The following is a 22,581-nucleotide window of genomic DNA, read 5'->3' as shown; positions in this document are numbered from 1 at the left end:
AGACAGCTGCTTTCTCTTTCAGGCCTCCAAAAAATAATAAGCACTTCTGCGTTTTATGAATTTCTAAATGTGCTTCAATTTTACCTTTTTTTCCCCCCAATTGTGTTTGCCTCAAATCTAGGCCTCAGATATTGTTGTACTACAGTTCCAGAGTTGGTATCCTAGAATTAATATTCTGTTTGCACAAGTATATCTCTCTGTTCACTTTAAGTTTATGAAATGAACCAAGTTTGCCAGTCGATCTGAGAGTACTGAGAGTATCTTTCTGTGCGCTGAGTTTGGCTTAATTATTTGGCGATTGAACTACGATGTTTGCGCTGTTCTTCAAGCAAACTGCTAAGCATGAAAAAAGCTCACTGTTGAAAATCCAGTGTTTTCCACAGTTCATAGCTTCAAGTTTTTGGATTTTCATTAACATGACAATCAAAGGGCAGTCAGATACTTATTCATATTTCATATTTCTTATATTATTTTAATGTTTATAGTATGTGTTGTAAAATAGTAGCATTTCAATAGGCAGACTCTTGAAAGTAATATTTTGTATTACCTTTTTTTAGGGTACGACAAAACTCCTCTTCAGTCCTTTCTACAATATTAAACATTAGTGCTGATTTTAGTTGCCATTTGGAATACATTGGCACATAAGTTGAAAATGACTGAACACAGCAAACAATGAGTGTTGGCATCCATCCAGTACTTAAACAGTACACAGCAGAACAGAGTCAGTGAATGTGGGAATCTAAGGGTTCCTCAGCCATTCCTTCAAAGTACTTTAAGCCACAGTCTGGTACTTGTATGGTAGCTTGTCCTGTTGTACTACTGTAGCTGTGATGTTGTCGTTCAGGCTTGTGTTGATTGGTCACCATGCAGCAGAAGCCAGAGACTTTCCTACAATAGCAACGGGTTGATTCTATTTTTTTTTATACAGCTTTTCTCTGACCTGCATGAAAACAAATGTGCTGAATGTATTGCAAACAGTGAAATGTTTGTTAATGAAGAAAGTGACAACTAACAGCTGGGACACATTTACCGCCATCTCCATATGTACGTTCCTAACAAGATCATTGTAAGTTGTTTTTAAAATGTTGTAAAGGACACGCATGTAAAAATGGTAAGGGCTGCCGTCTGATTTAGTTGTAATATCATAGGAAATTTGAATGAACTTTTAAAAGCATGTTTGTAACCAAAAGAGTCACAGCTCTCTCTTAACTCTGTAGTGTTTTTTCATCATTGTTCTTTGCCTCTTTGTGCGGTGTAAATACTAAAATACATCAGGTCAGAAACATCTGTCTGTCCTACTGTTATCCAAATGTGTATTGTTGACTATCCAAGGCTTTTGTTGGCTGCTGTTACATTTTATTTTGCTTTTAAAATCAAAATCAAATTTTAGGAGTGACAGCATTAAAGATGTTTATTCAGCAGAACTGGAGTACAGGAGGAGCACAAGATAAGGGCTGACCTCACCCTCACCCTCGGTCAGTAGTGCATCTCTTATATTTGGGTAGATGTATGTAAGGAAAATAGTTTATGGGCTTTCTAAATGTCTTAATATCCTTGTGTTCTTCTACATTGCACCTGAAATTGTTGATTATGGCCAACATACCTTTGTTCCAAGTATGTTTATGCAAAGGAAATAGTTTTTTCCTTGAATCTTTGCTGACCAAGTACTGTGTTATTTGTCAAAAGAACTACATTTAAGGGCTCCTCTCGCCATAGTTGCAGACAGCTCTGTGTTCAGGTTAATATCCCTTCATGTCATACCAGAGATTGGGCCTTTGGCCCTCAAACCAACATTTCAGCTACACGTTTAGACAGCTGAAGTTCTGGTGATCAATCCTTGAAGCTTCTGGGGGTCATGTTGCATTACAGAGGTAGAGAAACACCTGTCCTGTGACTCCCCCATTATTTTGCTGCTCTCTGTAATGAAAGCATCTTTGTCCTTAATTATTAAAATCTTTCAAAAATAGTGTCTTATGCTCTGCGTGTTTTTAATCCCCAATATGCAAGGCTTTATGTTAATCCTGTCATTGTTGAGCCGAAGTTTACATTTTTTGTAGCTTTCACAAGCAGTTCCTTGTCCACGCCATGTAAATATTATTAAATGAAGCAGCATTGGTTTCTTGGAGATTATAATCAAATCCATTTTTCTAATCATACTGTGTGTTCAAATTGAGAAGTGCCCATAATTCAGAATTTAACCGAGTTTTGGTAAGCCTTCTAGACCTGTAGGTGAATTGTAGGAAAATAGAAATTAACTAAAGCATTATGTTCCCCATACCTGAATTCCCTAGGCTTGTTGACTTCCAAAATGTGAATGAAGGAAAACTTAGTTTGATTCTACTTAACGTTAACGACAATAAATAACCCTGACCGAGTTTTAGAATTGCATGGTCTGTGTGGTGTATTATGAACTGGAGAGGATCTGAAAGCGAAAGAAGCCCTTTTGTTCTGCATCTGTTTCAGAAGTCGGGCTGCAGCTCGTCAGTATTGTGTGTCTTCAGGAGAGCAGAGGTGGAGCTACTGATTGCACAACTCTGCATGTGCTCACTAGCAACAGAATGTGGGCTAAGGGTTGCTTTTGTTTTCAGATTAACTTCCTGTGATCATCAGCTCTGGTACATAACTTGGTATTGAAGAGCACAAGTGAAGCAGAGCCTACTTTTAAGAGTAAAAAGCTTGAGGCATACAGATCTGCATTTGGTCTCTTATTCTTAGTTTTAAATGTAACTTCTTTTATATCCTCTTGTTTATGTTTCACTATTGTCTTAGCATCTCCATTGGATTGTTTTTTTTCCTATACCTTTGAAGGAATTGAGGATGGACATTTTACTTACAGTGCTTTTTTAGAACTACAGTCATCCCTCGCTACACAAAAATGATGGTTCCCAAATTTCTATGTGTAGGTGAAAACTTGTAGAAGCGACAAGAAATTCAATAAATTATTTAAAATACAAATATAAGTCTTGATTTTTTTTCTAGTGCTCGTAAATGGGCTTAAAACCAATTGAGATTAGGTACCGTTCTGATGTATTTAAATGTTTTGTTTTTTATTTAAAAGTGTTATAAAAAGCTATTTTTTAGGCAAGCTAAGTTTAAATGTATTGTGAAGCAGTTGTTAAGAGAAATAAAGTTTGCACGGTGTTTAGCACACATGAACAATAAACGATAAGAAATGATTAAAATGTATAACTAAATAAAAATGTTAGTCATGCAGTCAAAGTCAGAATAAAACCCATTACTGCAAAAGTAAGCATTCATGGTGCTCATTATCAAAATAAAACACTTCATTGTAAAGACTGTTAAAATAGTGAATCAATATTGTTTTTACAAACCATTCAATTAAAAATACTGTTCTGCATCACGACTAGTGTAATACCCACCCAGTTCCTGTTAAGATAGTTAAGACGATGACAGACAACAGGAGGGAGAAATGCAAATGGAAGAAGAAGCCACACAGTAGCAGTTCGTATATGTGATGGTAGTTCACTCGTCTGGCAATAGTAGGTATGGATATGCATCTCTCGTTTGAGCAAGTACAAGTATGCAACGTACTCCTTTTTAACGAGGGATGAAGGTACATTCTTTTTAAGAAGAAAAAAATAAAACAATCCATAAGCTGGCTGAAATGTCAGGGAGAAAAATGAATCATGGCATTATTCCTGCTAAGCTCCCTGCTATTGAGAGTGAGTGGCTTAATATAAATTCTCTGAGCTAAACGCCCATTTGTTTGCTTGGACATAAGGAGTATGCAGACCAGTTAGTGAGCATCTGGTTTATCATGGCATCATGGGCCAGTTTATCATAAAATTCTTTAAAATGGTTGTTGTGTGACGAGTATCAGTGTAGAACTGTGACCAATAACCCAGTGACACCCTCATTTGTCAGTCACAGGTCAAAATACTGTTATGTGGAACACATCATTGTTAGGACCTTGTTATACGTAATACGGTTTCTTAGAGCTTTTCACTTGTTTAGAAAGTAACCCTGATGCTGAGAGAGCTGCGCGTTCTTGAATCAACTCCCCTCTGAGACTTCTCTGTTCGTGACTTAAAAGGTTCAGCCCCTTTAGCCTAATGGTGTGGGATTTGTAAATTTCAGCCCCAGTATCTCCGGTTTCTCTTCTCCCGACTGATTTCAGAAAAGCGATATCTTTTTGTCTCATGTTGATCAAAATACACAATTCTAACATAACACTCCTGAATTCTATGCTTTTAAATGTGTATCCCAGCATTGTGCCCTTTTATTGTTTTCCCAAGGTGCCTACAAGATGAATGTCGGCTTTAACAGCTAAGTTTTCTTATAAATAGAAGTTTCCCATTTTATATTTGCTGTTTGTGTTGCTACTTCATACAACAACCCTAAAATTCTTTATGAAATGTCATCTGTCACGTGTTTGCCCAGTCCTGAAATACAATAGGAAATGTAGATAAAAGATAATTTCTATTCCATTCAATTTATTATAACCTGTGTGGATGAGCAATCAGATATGGGAGTAAGCCCATCTGGTGCAAAACCTTCATTAGGGAATGGCACAGAGACATGCTTAAAAACTTTAATGGTTTGTGTAAGTGCAGTACAAGACTTAAAATCATTGGATTGAAGAATGGATTTTAACTTGCCCATTCATTGCTGCCTTCCTTATAATAAGGATCTGTTTTGCGGTCTTGAGTTTTCCAAGTCATTTTTCCCAACATTATAAACGTAAGACTTCGACTAATCATAGATACCTAGCGCTTATGACCCATCTGTACCTTATTTTTTTGTCCACTTCAATCCTGTTGCGTGTTAGCCTTTACATACTGTATAAAAACCTTTACCGTATTTTGTGACTAAAGGGGCTGTCAGAAACGCAGAAGTTGCAGCAGATTCACCAAATGTTTTGTTTACATAATTCAGTGAAGGCACTTTGGAATGATGTAGATATGTACTCATTTTACATGTTTGCACAAGTAGATTTTTCAGTTATTCAGAATTGTGAAAGTACGTCAGAGCATGGACACTTCGGTCGTCAGGGGTACACTCCTGCATTCAGAGTTGGGTCATCACGCTTGTGCTTGTGCTGCTGATGAAAGCTGCCCAGAGACTTCTCTTTCCCTTTGAGGTTTGTAAGTACAAACCTCAAACCTTAACTTGTCTTTCACTTGTTTTCTTCAGTTTTAGCACTTACAGCTATAGCAATGACAAGTAACAAGCTTGTTTTAAAGGGAGACAGAGTACCCCGTTGAAAACAAGGCCTTGCAAATGTTTGTGTAAAGACTGTCGGATCGTATCAACACACTTGTTTTGACTGCGGAGTGTTGCGGGTTGTGTTTGATATGCAAGAGAAGGTGAACGGGTTAAACGGAGCTGGCAGCATCTCCTGTCCTGTCATGAAGCGGAGAGGTCGAAGCTACGCGAGAGGCAGTCCTTCAAAGTGAATGACTTTACTTATACTGTGGGCGAATGGAGAAGACGGTGGAAAGGCTGATCGAAACCACACGGTAAAACTTTTCAAAAGGAAATTGTTACGTTCACGGTTTAAGTGATTAAAGTGGCACAGCCTTTTCTGTCACCAGTATCATTTTAATTTAACACTGTTACTGTTCTCAGAAATCAGTCTTCTCAGCAGCACTGGTAGCTCTGAGTCAGATTTATATTTATTGCTGCTCCAGCTTTAGATCTTGTAGCCATCTTAAGAAGCTCAAGATGTCTCGTCTTCATCATGTAAGAGCTCTGTTTTAAAACGATAAGATAGTTACGTACGTGTTCTATTACTTTTCATATCGGAACTGAAAACAATACATTTTCCTGCAAAACTGAAGGAAACCCTCCGTTTTTTCAGTGCTGTTTGGGAAGTAGTAACACCAGGTCTTTGTTAAAGGAGACCTGCTGTTTGTTTACAGTACTTACCAGTGGCCATCTGCATCTTTTGGAAATTGCTGGTTGCTGGAAATTTTGAGGGAAGAGTTTTTTCTTCTAAATAAAGTGAGGTTTGTGCCTTGCTCCATGGATTACGTTGCATAAAAGATTTTGTCTTATATTGACACTGAATTTGGAACATTTAGATGAAATTCAAGTTTTTCAGTTTTGTATACAGTGCTCCAATATTTTTATCTTTAATTTGAATACCTGGGGAGAAATGTGATAAACAGCCAATGCTCTCATACAGGAACGTTTACTGAAGCACGAAATTTTACAACAGCAGTGGTGATTAAGTAAGCTTTTAATTGTTTTTTCTTTTGCGTATAGACTTCCTAACACTTCTAGGCCTGTAAAGAAGATGTAGTTCAGGGAAGGAGGAATCTTAAGACTAAATTGAAGGTAATACTTTCAGGTTTTTTGATTGGATAGGTCAAATATAAGCTTTTTTCAATACAAAACTTTTCATTTTAACCCTTTAGCTGTTAGTTACATCATGTGACTTAAAGCAGCGAGGCTTTTCCCATAAGAATCAATGGAACAGAGTAGGGTTAGAGACCATAGTTTAGACTCAGTGTATTTCACTTGTACAGTATCTCCCCAAATACATTGGTGTACATGTACACATAACATTTTTAAAACGGTTTTACTCTCCCATTCCCTTTACTTTTATCTTGACTTACAGATCATTTAACATGACGCCACTGAAAGCGCTTTAGCCAAACATTAGTTTATATGATCTTGCCTTAAAAAGTGGAAGAGTTATTCTTGGTTATTAATGCTACTGCACTTCTTCTAACATTCAGCACCTGCACTGTCACTGTCACTTGCAGTATGCTTGGAATTTGTTGTGGAAACATAAAATATGATAGAAGTTGCTTATGTTCACCACCATATGCACACAATGCAAGATACAACAGTTTTTCTCCAGTGGACAACAGCGTAGCGCAGTGCAGGGAATTTTATATCATGTCCCCAGTATCACAGCAATAGTAGTGCAATGAAACGGATGTTTCTTGATCCATAGTGTTTACATTTTTTAGAGTCAGGTGTTGTGTTCAGTTAAGTGGAGATCATTCGGGACAGAATATCCTTCAGCCCTCCAGGACTAATTGAAATCCAGTTAATCCATTGCAACATCCATCCTAACCATTTCAGCCAGTTCAGGTTTGCGGGGGAGCTGGAGCCTGTCTCGGCAAGTGACAGACACGGGACGGGACACACCCTGGACGCACACGGATACGCACTTACCCCAGGGCCAGTTTTCCCAGCAGCAGATTCGGCTACCAGCATGTCTCTGGACTGTGGAAACTGGAGCACCTGGGGGAAACTTACAAACTCAACACTGACAGAAGCCCGGGTCTGTAACTGAACCTGTGGGGCCCCAGCACTGCGAGGCAACACTGTGCCATTGAGTCGCCTTCTGATGAAACATGCCTTGCTTGATTGATCGATTGCATGAACAAATGACCAATATCTTTGAATAACACAAACTGGTATCTTGCTCTATGAGTTACAGTAGCTGGTACACAGCATCCTAAAAAAAGTTAAATAATTTGAGCTGGTTTTTTGAAACAGGATTGTAATTGTCTTGTTCCGCGATTAAGGCATATGGTGACATTCTTCAAGGCTTGTGGCCAAATTCATTACATTAGACAATGTCCACGTCTGTTACAACTATGAAAAAAGTTTTATACATTGTCCAAGTGGGAAAATACTTTTTAAAAAACATGTTAGAGCTGCATTCGAACAGAGAGGCTGCACTCTGTCCATAAAGCTGCCTTCTGAGCTGTGTACAGCTGATGAGGGACTTGGTATTCTGCTGCAGAACAAAGATAACAAGGTACTGCAGTGGGATGATGGTTTAAAATGTGGCTTTAGAATATGCTGTTTAAAGCTCCTGGGGATAAATTACTGAGATACCGGGTAGTCGAGAAAAACGTTTGTGTCCAGTACAAAATTCTATAATGGAGTTTTTTTACATAGAACCTTTACAAAGCAATTATGTTAAAAAGTACAAAATCAAATTTAAAAAAACCATGGCAGAGCCAAGAAAGCAAAGTAGGTACAGAAGATAAATTAGTTTTTAGGCCAGATTTAAAAGAACCCATTGTGTCCAAGTCTCCTGTTTTCTTTGTGATGGTGTTTGAGTGCTGGCGTATAACAATAACAGGTCTTGTCCTCCATAGTGTACTGTAGACTAGCACTGGGAGTGCATAATAAACCAGTCAGGCGGAGAGCAGGAGTTGGATAAATACAGTACAAACTGGAGAGCAGCCACACCATGTAATGTCTTAAAAAAGCATCATCTTGAAAATCTGACGGGATGGCACATCAGTCTAATTATGTGGATGAAGACGAAATAGAACTAGACCTTAATAGCTGGTCTTGCATTGTTCACAAAAGACAATTTTATTGCCAGGTACCTCAAGATACACGCTCTGTAGGTGGTCTGAATGTTGATTTAAAAGATGCTTTTATCCAGAATAACTTGCAGAGCCTAGGGTCTGAGCTATGCCTTAACCGATCGTAACATCTGAATCACAGTAATGCAGCTGACTCAGGGGGTCATGAACTTAAAATCTAAAGAGATCCTTTATCACAGGTCCATCTTACCCCTGTATCCTTTCCCTAGACAATTATATTAAGTAAAGGAACAAGTAATAGGTTTTTTCCATGCTGAAAAAAAGAAGAGAACACAACGTTTCGGCCGTGGAGCCTTCTTCAGGTGTGGCACACCTGGTGAAGGCTCCACGGCCGAAACGTTGTGTTCTCTTTCTTCTTTTTTTCAGCAGGGAATAAACCTATTACTTGTTCCTTTGCAGCCTACGCATGCTGACGTAGCTACCCACCTGAATTATATTAAGTATTCAGCTTCTTTGGAAAACCACATTGATGTTGAATATGTCTAAATATGGTGGAAGAAAAAATGTTTCAAACTGTTTTTTGTCACACTATATTCACATCCCAAAACTGCCCTATTTGCTTTGAGACATAAAGAGCTTGGGAAATACATATACATGTCTGATTTGCTAGAGAGGGGGATTTGCTTGTAGAAGGAATTAGTCCCATATCTGGGCCTCTAACCTAATCTGTTGTTTTTTTTACTTTGCCATTCATTCAATCAGTAAATGGTTCATTGTTCAGTGCTTGGGTATCCCTGGTCATTAACCTACTTTTAGACCCAGCTGTAGTTTTTTTTTTAAACTGTTGAAAATAAATTCCTCAGCAATTATTCTTCAGAGTGCTTCCACATTTTGCTCATTCTAATGCTCTTTCTTTCATTTTCTTCTGCTTTGTCTTGGAGACCTGCAACGATTTTTTAACAAGATGCGCAGGTTAAAGCGGTCAGCTAATTGTAATATGAATTGCACCCTTGTTGTCATATGTATGAATCAACCGGATGTCAAAGGATGTTTTCCAAAATTGCCTTTGATGCTCAAGGCGACTGAGTGCTGCAGCTTTCACGGTATTTTTTCACAGGACATGAAATTGGAAGATTACTAAAAGGGAGACCAGTTGGCAAAGAACATCTTCATAATATTTAAAATCTTTTTAAACTCACATTCAGCAGTAGGCATTTGCTTCTGCCATCTTGTTCAAGTTTGGGTCTAGAAATGAAAATGAACAGTAAATGGCCTTTCCACATTCTTCTGCTCCACTTTCAGAGAGTGAGAGACCCCAGCTTGCTCTCCATGAGACACACAAACAGGGAGAGAAGCCTGGGCTCAGAGCACAGGGTCAGCCATTGTACAGCGCCCCTGGAGCAGCTGGGGTGAAGGGCCTGGCTCAGGTGCCCAATGGAGTAGGACTCCTCTGCCGGCCGCGGGACACGAACCGGCAGCCTTCCAGCCACAGGCGCAGATCCTCAGCCACAGAGCCACCCCTCCGCCCCCGAGATGCCGAGGAATTCACTGTTCGAGGGCTTGTCTGTGTGACACTGTGATAAGCGTTGGTGTGGTTCAACCGTTGTGCTGCAGTATTGCTAATACTGTGTTTAAGTAACTCACATCGGTTTCTTGATGAGATCGTTGAAAATTAACAAACTTCACTTCTTAGCTCTCATTAAATACACAGAGCAGATTAGTGAATATGTAACAAAATTAAGTGTGAAGATAATTTTTCCTCCTATCTTGCTGGACTTCCACAAGATTAATAAGTGTAGTATTTATCTTAATATACAGAAGTAGGTGATGAATGTGATTCCATTATTTTCTATGTTTTTATTTCTTCAGCTAATTGTAGCTAATTGTTGTACAATGTAAATGTAATTTAAGGCAAGTAATAATAATAAACTTTATTTTATATAGCGCCTTTAAAGGTGGCTTCTCAAAGCGCTTTACAGGATGACAACAACAATAAATAAAAAGAATACACAAGATAAAACACAATTACAATATACAGAGGAGACCGTGGATGGTGGTACTAAGAAGAGCAGAGGGGTGAAAAATGGAACCAGTTCAGTAAAGGCTCTTCTAAAGAAGAAGGTTTTGAGTCTGGATTTGAAGAAATTTAGAGAAGGTGACTCTCTGATATCCTTGGGCAGAGAGTTCCAGAGCTTGGGGGCATAACAGGAGAAGGCCCTGTCACCCATACAATGTAGACGGGCTTGGGGGACAGTTAGGAGACCAGAATTAGAAGAGTGAAGGTTGCGAGGTGGGGAGTAAGGCAATAGTAGTTCAGACAGGTACTGAGGTTCTAAGCCATGCAGAGCCTTATAGGTGAGCATGAGATTTTAAAGTCCACATGGAATTTGACAGGAAGCCAGTGCAAGGACTCCAGGATAGGAGTAATGTGATCACTTGCACTAGACCTGGTCAGGATCCTGGCTGCTGAATTTCGGACATACTCCAGTTTGTTCAAAGTAGATTTAGATACCCCAGCGAGTAGAGTATTACAGTAGTCAATTCGAGAGAACACAAATCAGCTTTTCAGCCACAGTTAGTGATAGCATAGGGTGTAGTCTAGCAATATTTCTGAGGTGAAAAAAAGATGTTTTCACAATATGCTGCACATGTGGGTTGAATGTTAAGCCAGAATCGAATATCACCCCAAGGTTTTTCAGTTTAGACTGAAGCTCAAGTACAGAACCATCTACAGATATGGTTACAGGATTGTCTTTACGAAGTTGATGGAATTAAGTGGTTTTTGAACCGTTCTTAATATATGCTTTTGCTTCTGCGAGATAGTGATAGGAAATCCCAGGGATTGTTGTGCAAGATTTTAATTTTCAAAATGCGAATTCACCTATGTTCAAAAACATGCGGGGCGTTTGTGTGTATGTATTTGTATGTATGTAAATTGACAGATAAGCAGCACATACTTAGGACAGTGAATACCCGGAGAATGTGAAAATGTCATTGAGCCACTAAAAACATTTTTCTAATTGCATCCAGATTCTGTTTACTATCTTTAAATTAACATTCTTTTGTTGAATTTGATTATCGAGAGAGATATGGAGACCGCTGTTCATAAATAGTTAGAAACTCTTTAAGTAACGTCCTTGACAGTGAAAGTTTGAAGGGATATTATTATTTTTTTCTTGTGGCTGTCATTTTGACAGTCTGAGATTTCATTAATACAAATTAAGTTGAATTTAATGAATGTGAACATAGTGGAATTTCACAAATCCTGCTGTCATAGCAACCGCACAGGTGAAAGCCTTCCTCTTATAACTAACTGTTCTTCAGTGTTCTTATAGTAAGCTTAGATCCTGCTCTGTTAGCTCTGCACCTCAGCTGAATGTGTGCAATAAGTAGAGTATCCACCCCCAGTTACATTTAAGAGATGCACAGTTTGCACATACAAACAGATTTCTATCTTGCTCAATGTTAAACAGATCACCATGATCACTGTAAGTTGTCCAGGGTTATCAGATCTTTAGAATGATAACTTCTCTCTGTCTTTGCAACCATCCACCTGGTTAATGTAAAGTAAAGGTGTCCCTAGTCTACACTATTGGTGGGTTTTGGTGGTTGATTGTGGGAATTATGCTTTCTGTGTTGGATTTGCCTTCAGGATCTTGTTTATCTGATTTAACTTAAAGACCAGTTAACATTAAGTTGTTGCTGAACTGTTGTTTGACAAATGATGCTTTAGTTGCTACGTATTGTTAAACGTGAAGTACATTTTAATGCCTGTGTTGTTTGAGTCACAATCGCCATGCTACTCAGTAAATCCATTTTATTTTTTTTTCATTCAGGTATATTTCAATCATACCATAAAATCCCTCTGTTATGAAATGTCAGTGCCAAGTTTTTATCAGAACCAGTTTTGTGTAATTCATATTTAGAATTATAGTAAAATGCACAACAATAGTGGAGACTTTTTTTATTACCAAATACATAGCCTGCTGTATGTGGTTGCGTAATCACAAAAATAATGTTCTACATTATTGTGACAGGAGGGAGAAACACATACCAGAGATACAGTCAAGAGAAAAAGATGGATTTATTTCACAGAGCAGGGCCATAATAAAAAAAGAATTGGCAAATGGTAGAATAATTTCCACAAGTGAATGCGCTCTGAATCATACAAAGTTATCAATCGGATGCCATATTCTCTGAGTTTGCTTGCTGTTTTGCATCCAAACTGATGTAATATTTGCACTCTCTTGTAGTAGTCCATGAGAAAGACGTAAAATTTAGAGAGCATTTTTCTGAGGTCATGGGGAAATACGATGATGGTTGAACATTCTGAGAAGTGTGTGTTCACGTGATATAATGTGGATGAGAGGGACAGCCAATGTCACCACGTGTAGATCTGTCACTCTTTGTTTAGAAATTTTCTTTAAAGCACACAGCTTAATACTATATTATCTGTGATAGCAGGTAATTGACTACTGATGTTACTCTAGTAAGAGTAGCCTAATGTGGATCTGGAGAAATTGTCTTCTTTTTAGGCCTCTGATACAAATTATAATAAATAAGGAGTGTACATTTGATAAATAACTAAAATTAGATCCAGACACAAGCTTTCCTAACAAATTTATAAACATTGAATAGTACTGTAACTCTCAAACTTCTTTGTTTCTGTCAGTGTATTTTGAGTAAAAGAATAGGCAGCAATTTAAAAGGCTCAATTAATACATTTACAAGAAGTATTGGACACAAAAACGAAACACATAGACTGTTGGTTACTAATGTTTACAGTAAGCGTGAGTACCTAGACCCGGTCTTTTCCAGAAGAGAGATGTAGCCACCTGGGTTTGTCAAATACTTGGAATACTTCTCATTCAGGTATTTGGAATATGAGTCTGTTTCCTAATATGTCAACTAAGTATGTATAGTTTTACTTTCATCCCTGTTTCTCCAAATACAGTAAATATCAGTTAACGTCTGAAATATCGTCTGAAATATCCTTGTTGTTTTTTCTTAAGGTGCATAGTAATTGGTGTGAAGCTATTAATTCACTTGAAACCCTCCAGGATTCCTAGGCCTGGAGTTGTGAAATTTTATTATATCTTTCTGGGAGGGTGAAATGATTTTGTTCTAATCTAGGAGTGGGACACAGTTTTATGCCCACATTTTATGCCCAGTCAGATGTTCTTGGCACCTTAGTACCTGAACTACTATCGCCTTACTCCCCACCTCGCAACCTTCACTCTTCTAATTCTGGTCTCCTAACTGTCCCCCAAGCCCGTCTACATTGTATGGGTGACAGGGCCTTCTCCTGTTATGCCCCCAAGCTCTGGAACTCTCTGCCCAAGGATATCAGAGAGTCACCTTCAAATCCAGACTCAAAACCTTCTTTAGAAGAGCCTTAACTTAACTGGTTCCATTCTTCTACCCCTCTCCTTTTCCTAGTACCACCTTCCACTGTCTCCTTTGTATATTGTACTTGTGTTTTATCTTGTGTATTCTTTTTATTTATTGGTGTTGTCATTCTGTAAAAAGCTTTGAATAGCCATCTTTAAAGGCGCTATAAAAATAAAGATTATTATTATTATTATTCTGAGAACTTTGCAGTGTTGACTATGTTGGTTGTCCTCCAGATGTGAGATATGAAGTAACATTGGCTTGTTGAATTGAATTAACATGACCTTGCGATCAGTATAGTCTGCAACATATGATTTGTTGTGCTTTAAAGGTGTGCTTTAGAGCAACATATACCTGAGCCTTGTTTACTCTTCTGTGATCTAGCCATACGCTCATTTAAGACTCCTCTTTGCTGTTTTTATGTTCCTTTTGTAATCTGTTTGCTAGCGCCTGGGGGTCGTGTTCACATTATTAAGACAGTATGTAAGAGAAAACAAAGTTCCTTTCTGGCTAAAGGACAATACTAAACAAACAGCTATGGCTTTTTGCCTTCCCAGACTACAGAAAGATTTTTAAAATAGTGCAGGGTCATTTTTATTTTCCTCTTGCAGTTCAGATAGTCTAGCTCTTGCTTCCATTCAAGATTCCAAAATACCAGCTCAGTAATCTTTCATTATACTGTAAATCCCAGAACAGAAGAAAGAGATCAACCCGTTTGTCAGTGCAGAGTATAGACGAGTGTCACTATTGTAATATGGTAGTGAAAAAAGCACATCTAGTGCACATTTATTTATGTCAGTTGCTACAGATGGCATTTCTGTATGTACTGGCAGTGGCAAATAATAAACATTAGTACGTTAAATACAGGAAAAGTCTCGCCACTCAATCTGTTTTTTATTGGGTATGCAAATAGAGGCATACCTTAGTATGCTTACTTCGATGCTGCTCTATTTTCAAGAAGAGGAAGAGAAAAAAAATGAAACCTCAAATAATAAAGTGAAACCAAAAGCTGGGTGAAATAGCCAGAAGAAGAACTCATCACAATTTCCTGGTTAAGCACCCGACGACTGAGAGCATGGGGAGTGCGTATACAGTCGCTGAGCTGATTTTGTTTGGTTTGCCGCTGATGGAGCCCCTAGTATCTGGAAATTGGAATTATTACCGGTAGGGTAATGATGCCAAAGCATGTTGCCGTTGGGAACAAATCTCTGCTGACACCGTGTTATAATGGTCTCTTTGTGCGCTGTCTTACAACCCTCGCGCTCTAAACAGTATGCATGTATTCGCTTGTAGCTGGAATATAGCACTCTGGCTGGTCATTGCACTCGTACTGTTAGTATTTGCATTTATGCCTGAGCAATTGTTTTGAAACATAAGAAGATACCGGGTCAGCAGTTACACTTAAGTGCTTGTTGTGCTCTTTATTAGGCTCTTTATTACAGCTGGCGCAAACTTATACACATAAATGCCTATTTAAAATAAATAAGAACTGCTACACTCCTGCCTTATAGGCAGTGACTGCAGCTGGTATGCCTGGCGTTTAATTGAAGCACTCCCATTCAGGCTCTCAGATGGGAGCAGTGCACTGTAATTTGAAAATCATTAATGTTTTTATTTTGCTAAATGCAATATTAAAAGGCTGAGTTTGCTGACAGTTTAAATTAGGGTTAACAACTTGAGGCATGTAGTGGGTTTTCTGGTTAAAGGAGCTTTTGCGCCGAGAGAGTATTTTAGATTGAAGTGTTTTTTCCCAGGACTAGTAGGTTAAATCATGTAACAACCTGAACATTTCTACCAGATCTTGCAGGATGTTTGTGAGGGAAGTCAGAATGTTTCATTTTTCTGCATACTGAATGTTGAATTTTGGTTTCATATCTTATGGATTGAGAATTGGTCTGTAGTATTTCTGTCAAGCTAACAGTATGAAACATGAATTGCATAGATTGTAGGGTTTAGGAAAATTATATATCTGACAGTTTCAAACACCATCACTGTAGTTTATAAAATTTAATATGTGGAGATTCCAACTCTATTTTTAGGAAGATTAACATCAGATAAATATGCTTTAGTTCAAGAAATAAATATGATGGCTCAACATGTGCAGGAAATAAAGATCAGTAAATGACAGCTTTTTAAATAGCATGTCATTCTTTTATGGAAATGCATTACACAAAGTATTTTGTGTCTTATGTACAGCTTTAATCGAGATGTGTGTCCTGAATTGGCACGGTCACTGTGCAAGTAGTTCGACTTCCATGTTGTCATTGTTTTGCTGCTTATTCTCCACTTTCAGTGTTGAATTGTGCATCTTTGTATCAACAGAAAGAACATTTTCTTCTTGCACAAATATTTCTGACTGTTTTTAGTGCTTTTGCAAGCATCACGTAAAAGTGAAATGATTAGTTTGATTTGTTATGTAAAGGAATTAATTGGTAGATGATTGAGTGTCAGTACTGTATATATGGCATGCTAGTCTTGGGTATAGCAGTTGGAGAAAACACAACCCTTTTTGCCGAGCAATAAAAGCTACAGCTGGTCTCTGAACGTGCTAATTTCCAGAAATTAAGAACAGGACCAGTAAGAGAATTTAATTTTCCCACCATGCTTCCCCCATGTTATTGTTTAACCTTTATTTCTACATGAATACAAAATATCAGATTGGTTGAATGGTACGTTTTAGGATCTGCCTGTGATTTTCTATGTAATCATATTTTCCATACGCTTTCAAATATGTCATCCAATTAAAGAAGGAAAATAATGAGCAAAATGGTTGTTTCCAGCACAGAGCCCCTGTGGCTCAACATATCATATCAGTGGTTGGCTTATGTAAACCTTTGTGTTGAAATATGTTCACCCATTACTGCGTTACTCTTAAACATTGTGGATGTTGTTTTCAACAATGTCTAACAATACTTTTGGAGATCTGTGCAAAAAGAAGGAATGTTGGTGATTTATTTAGGTGTAGAACATATCAAGATACCTTGCATGTGTTCAGCAGACTTTCAGAAATCCTTGAATTCTCCTTTTTTTAATGTCTAGAGCCTATTGTGTTTTTAGAATGCAGCTTGTTTCTTTAGATTATGCTGCAAGAACATTAATCTTTACTATAGCAATGCAGTTTAATATTTTCATGAATAGGATGTGATTAATAAGTTTGTTGCCTCACAGTTGAAAGTAGGATAAGAATCACCCTTTTAATGTTATGGGCCAGCAGTTTTCTTATAGGTGGTACATTTGTAAGCGTCCTAATCATATTTTCAATTTTTCAGGTGCATAATGAAAAGGCTGATGTGTGAGTGCTGCAGCTAGTTAAGAGCTGTAAAATGGCCAAACCTGGGACTGACAGAGACAACACCATGGTAGAAAAACAAACAGGAAAGAAGGTACATCTTTTCCATTATTAGTTGCAGAAGCCATACATCCTGCCTTTTCTTCATTTTTCTTAATGAGCCAGTGTGAGTGGAAGATGTTACAGAAAATGTCAGCAAAAACTGGGGGGGAAAAATGAAATGTTGAGTGCATACGTATTCAGACAAGTAAACTCAGTATTTGGTGGAAGTGCCTTTCGCAGAAATTACTCACAAAAGATTTTTGGGATGAGTCTCTCCCAAGTCTACATGCCTGCTTGTTGCAGTTTATGCCCATTCTCGGGAGATGTTCTTCGAATTGCTTGGGAGGCGCGTATATATGATGACTACCAAGTCATTACATAGATTCTCAATAGGATGCAAATCTCATAGGATTCAGCTTTGGGTCATTGCCTTGTTAAAAAACCCTCACCAGTTTCCTCCTTGCCCAGCTTTGACTGACAGACTGCTCTAGGTAGTGTCTGGGTGGTATGATACCTTCCTTTTCTGGATGACCGAGTGGGCTGTGTTCATGGGATTCAGGGGACAGTGTTCAGAGACCTCAGTGTGGTTTTGTACTCTTTGTATCACTGATCTGTGCCTTTCAATGACTTGCTTTGAAAGTCTTGATTGAGTCTTTGCTTGAAATTCACTAGCTGACCAAGGAACCTTACAAGGACAGGTGCTTTTATTCTGAAATCTTGAGAACCATTATTATTGCACACAGTGGCCATTCGTTTAATTGTGTTGCTTGTTATTTTGTGCATCTAAATTATTTTCGTTTTGCCACGGCAAACTGTTTGAATACTTCTGCAGTCATGACTTTTCCAATTTTCTTTCATATTAGCTATTTGTATTTTTATTTTTGTTCTTTGCCAAGACTGTTTGGAGTAGGTTATATACCAAATATGCAAAAAACAAAATGTGTGAACTGTGGAAGTGTCTGAATATATTTGCAAGGCACTGTATGTTTGTCCAACACTAACAAGAACAACACATGGTTTTGAAATATGTTATGAATGAATATAAATGCAGGAGTTATGTTATGACCTTGTATACATGAAGGTTTTTATTTTGTTCCCAGTGCTTATTTCATTGTTCTTATATTTAAAGCCTATATTTAATAATGTTAATTGTACATAGGTTTGAAAAGATCCTATATGTTTTGGAGCTTATTTACATGTACATATTATTTTTTCTTTTAGAATGCTCTTTTTATTTATATCCACCAAGTTTGGAATAGAGTTGTTTTTAAGTCTCCATACCACTACCAGCTGAATTTTGTCTTCAGCAGATTCACTAGGTGGCATCTTCTGTACAATTCACTATAGCCAAAAGTTAGTTATAATGTCATGTCATTTACCAAACTGCTTTATACCATACGGTGTCGCGGGAAGCCCGAGCCTACCTGGCAAGCAGCGAGCACAAGGCAGGGTACAGCCTGGACAGGACGCCAGTCCATCACAGGGCAGGTGTAAGCCATTCATACATGGGGACAGTCTGGAGGCCACAGTAAAGACCGAGGGGGGGGAATTTGGCCTGGACACCGGGATAACTCCCTACTCTTATTGAGAAAAGTCCGGGGATCTTTAATGACCACAGAGAGTCAGGACCTCGGTTTAACGTCCCATGCGAAAGATGGCGCCCACTACAGTATAGTGTCCCCGTCACTATACTGGGGCATTAGGACCCACACAGACAGCAGGGTGAGCGCCCCCTGCTGGTCCCACTAACACCTCTTCCAGCAGCAGCCTTAGTTTTTCCCAGTAGGTCTCCCCTCCAGGTACGGGCCAGGCTCACACCTGCTGAGCTCCAGTGGGCTGCCAGGTGTGAGCTGCAGGGTGATATGGCTGCTGGCTAGGTTAGTAATGTACACAAAAAATTAAATTTTGCCCCACTTCAACAAAAATTAAAATATTGTTTTCACTGTGCAAGTAAGTTAGACCCCAAGTTGTGCAATAATATGGCTGCAATTAAATACCACTGGTCTAGTATATTGTACGTGTTTGGCATGTGGTCTGACGATTTGGATGTTACAATAGAAAACTGACTTGGGAATTAGTTTGACAGGAAAATAAATTGTGTAAAAATGCAGACAAAGCAGTAGTTATGCGAGTACCAGATTTCTGTGTAGCTCACATCATGAAAAAGATAATGAAAAGCTTTATTTTTAATAAAAAAAACATGTTTGTGGAATCTGCGATGATGATGATAAAAACTGAGAGAGAAACCTGAATCAAGGCAGTAGCAGGTGGTTAGAAGTCCTCAGCTGAGTTCCATCGGTGAGTAGACGGCAGTAGAGGCAGCAGCCGCAGCGGAAGTCCCGTTTGTAGATCGCAATGTAGAGCGGCTGAAATAAAACACATTAAAGACAAGGGTGACAGAGAAAGAAGAAAAGAAAAGTAGATAACGGCGATATTCCTGTTCACAACATTGACAAAGATTGCTGCACTCGGCTACACTTTCCGAAGTGCTGCCCGTGGGAGTGACCCTCGAGCGCTGTCAAAAATAAAACCCCCAGACGGCACGAGTCCTCACATGAGTGTTTACATCAGAGGAAGCCTGTCAAGTGAGTCACAAGCAACTTTCCAGTATTCCTCCTTTTAAACATATTTTAACCCATAAGAAGCTACTTAAATATCGGGCACTGCACTGATGTTTTTAATGCAGTGTTCCCTGGGTGACTTTGTGATCTTTGTTTTGGTAGCAGGTGTTGATAGAAAAACAATGCCTTATCCCAGTCGGAAAGCTCTGAGAAGGGAGGCTGCAGCTGCCTCACAAAAGCCGACAGTTTGTTCCCTGGTGATTTGAAAGTTTTGACAAAGTACTAACGAAATGGTGGAAAGGATGCTGTGGCATCTGCCATTTTTTGTGCCTTGAACATTGTCGCTGAAGTAAACAAACAATCACCTGACTAATAAAAACAAAGAAATTTGCCATAACGAAGATCCGTAGTGCGAATATTGCCGTACCCTCGTTGGGAGAATGTGAAGAGGCAGGTGGTTTTCTTGGGATGACCGGCTCTTTGAGCCCTTCATCTTTACACACGTTGCGGCTCTGCAGTGACTCGCAGGAGGTTTAGATGTGCAGGTTTCCACAAAGATGAAAGTGGGATTTGTCGTCTTCCTGGGGAAGGGAAACCTTTTTTTTATTTGGTGCAGTAGGGCTGTAGACATTAGGAGGCAGTAAATCATATTTCTTCACATGAGAACTTCATTACTAAAGTCAACTGTCGTAGACTTTCCTCATACACACCCTCAAGTGCTAGCTCCACGATTGGAATAGAAAATGAAAAGACGGCTCTGGCAAATTTTATTCTGTTTTCTTTTCAGAGTCATTGTAAACTAAGATAATTTTTTTTATTGCAGCGCGGTAAGCGAGTTTGTGATCTTGCTGAGAAATGTTTGACCGAGAAGTTTGGTTTCAAATTAAAACATGTACACAGCTTCTGTTTTCTCGCCGGCTTGGTAACAAAGGGCATCTGTGTGCACTGGTTCGGGAACCTCCTGTCTGCAGTTTTCTAAGCAGGAAGGTTGAAGGAAGTATAGATCACTTGACTGACTGCATGGCCTAGTTTGCATTGCTTTGGCCCTGTAGAGCTGCACTGACTGTGTGCGCAAGTGAGAGAATCCAGGGAATGATGGAAGTGCAAGCTTCCCTGGACTTGTTCCTGTGTCTTGTGGACCTTTCACGTTGCCTGGTTCCCAGAGGTGTTGCTGAATCATTCTAAGCCTCAGAAGAAACATATCACCTATTATTAATTAGCATTTATGTATAGTGCCTTTCACCCAAAAGGATTTTCACCCTGAAAAGGTCGGAGAGGACCCACTTCATTTAGCCCCACAGTGCAGCGCTGAGCTGGATCGGATGCCAGCAGGCTCACCACCCAGCACAGCATGTAGAACGATGGGAGGGACTGCTTCAGGGGGAGCTGTAGGGGGCCTACTTCAAACAGCAGCAAGGTTTTCCTTGGAGGTCCCCATGCAAGTGCAGATCTGGCGCAACCAGGCTACACGGTGGTAATGCTGCTGTGGAAACAAATTTGCAAAGTTTGTCAGGAAGTCAGGATTTTTTGTAGCAGGTGCACTGACTTTGACATTCTGTTGAGCAGACATGGCTTAGGTAAATTCATGAGGCCGATCAACATGGTTGTCAACAGAGTAGCACTGGAAGGGTGACGTGTGAAGTGAGCATCATCCCACCGGAAAGACCTAGAATCTGATCAGTAATAACTAAGTGAAGTTCTGTAATGACTAGTCACTCCTGTCCAGTACGTCACACTTGGACCTCGCCATCGACTAGCCTCTTGTGCACATTAGTTAGTGTTATTTTGCACAACTACTGCCACAGCCCCTGACGTCCAACACTGTCATCTATACTGAACCTTGATTCACCACTTAGTCCAACATCTAATCAAAATCCTTGACTGTACACTTTTTCAGAAAACATGCATGCAAAATAGTTACATTTGTGATGCTCCATTTTTTTTGATGATTTTAAAACTAATACTTGGTCAAATTAATATTGATGTTTTATTTTCTTCTTGCTTGTTAGCACTCAGTAATCACCTGTTTGTTCAACTCCAAGCCTGTGGTGTATGTGGCACAAACCTGCATTTTATTATTGGAAATGGATCAGCATGTACTCACTATTCAGTACGTGTGGCAGTGCTGTGAAAAGGCTGGGCTGTAGGTCTAACTATAGTGGCTCTGACATAAAGTAACCTAACCTGCCTGTGGATGGGAGTGTTGTGATGCGAGACAATTCTAACGCTGCTAGTTGTTACCTTGTGCTGCAATGTATGATCTATCGAATATGGAACTGAGATCAAACCAATTCGGCCAGGAGGAGACAACATGATGAGAGAAGATTAGAAATCCCTCAGGAAGATCACCATAGTGAAACTGAGTCATGGCATTGACCTTTACAGAGCTACCCAAATGATAAGTGACCTTTAAGATCCAACATTTGCCAGAATGTTTTGTACAGTTTGCATGCAGCTTTGTGAGGTCCTGAGGAATGTTAATCTTGGTAACTCTGAATTGACCCCTTGGCGCATTCATTGGAGATAGACCCGGGATCCTTCTAATGATTATGAATGTAAAAAGAGGTCAGTTTTTTTTTTCATTATTGAACTGGGAGTCTTCTTTGATTATAGTGATGAGTGAGCCAGCATTTACAAACAACGTGATTGACAATTTGATCTCTTGTGTTATGGACTTACATTGCATACTCAGAAGAATAACTTCTGAAAAATTAATTGGAGAGTTGAAATAGAATTGACAGTACATTCCCTTGTCTTAGAAACTTATGTCTGTCAATGTATTATGGAGTGCTTATTTTGACTTAATCTATATTTGTGTTTATCAAATTTAAACTATGTATTTACACAATTAGCCATTTAAGTAGTAATAACAGTCGTTTTCTTTGTTTAAAATACTGATTGGCGGAGCAGTACAGTACCATGATAACTGTTTAATATTAATAGTCAAAAAGGGTCCAAAGAATACAGTTGAAAGAATAGCAGGACCTGCTGGCTAAAAAGTTGAATACAAGTATTTTCATATGACTTCTCAAGC

The 22,581-nt window shown here is 38.9% G+C and overlaps 1 protein-coding gene across 4 annotated transcripts in view; it reads left to right on the top strand.

The window, feature by feature from the left end:
• ankrd12 (ankyrin repeat domain 12) overlaps positions 1–22,581 on the top strand; it is a 55,525-nt gene that overhangs the window by 13,227 nt on the left and 19,717 nt on the right. For all 4 annotated transcript variants that reach the window (XM_088918371.1, XM_088918372.1, XM_088918370.1 and 1 more), the window contains exon 2: positions 16,925–17,038. In XM_088918371.1, coding sequence (XP_088774497.1) covers positions 16,979–17,038 — 60 coding nt within the window. In that variant the 5' untranslated portion in view covers positions 16,925–16,978. The remainder of the gene's footprint in view (positions 1–16,924; positions 17,039–22,581) is intronic.

This window comes from Atractosteus spatula, chromosome 6, assembly GCF_055471065.1.
Source record: "Atractosteus spatula isolate fAtrSpa1 chromosome 6, fAtrSpa1.hap1, whole genome shotgun sequence".
NCBI lineage: Eukaryota > Metazoa > Chordata > Actinopteri > Semionotiformes > Lepisosteidae > Atractosteus > Atractosteus spatula.
Note: the sequence above shows the minus strand (reverse complement) of the source record. Positions and strands in the feature narration are given on the sequence as shown.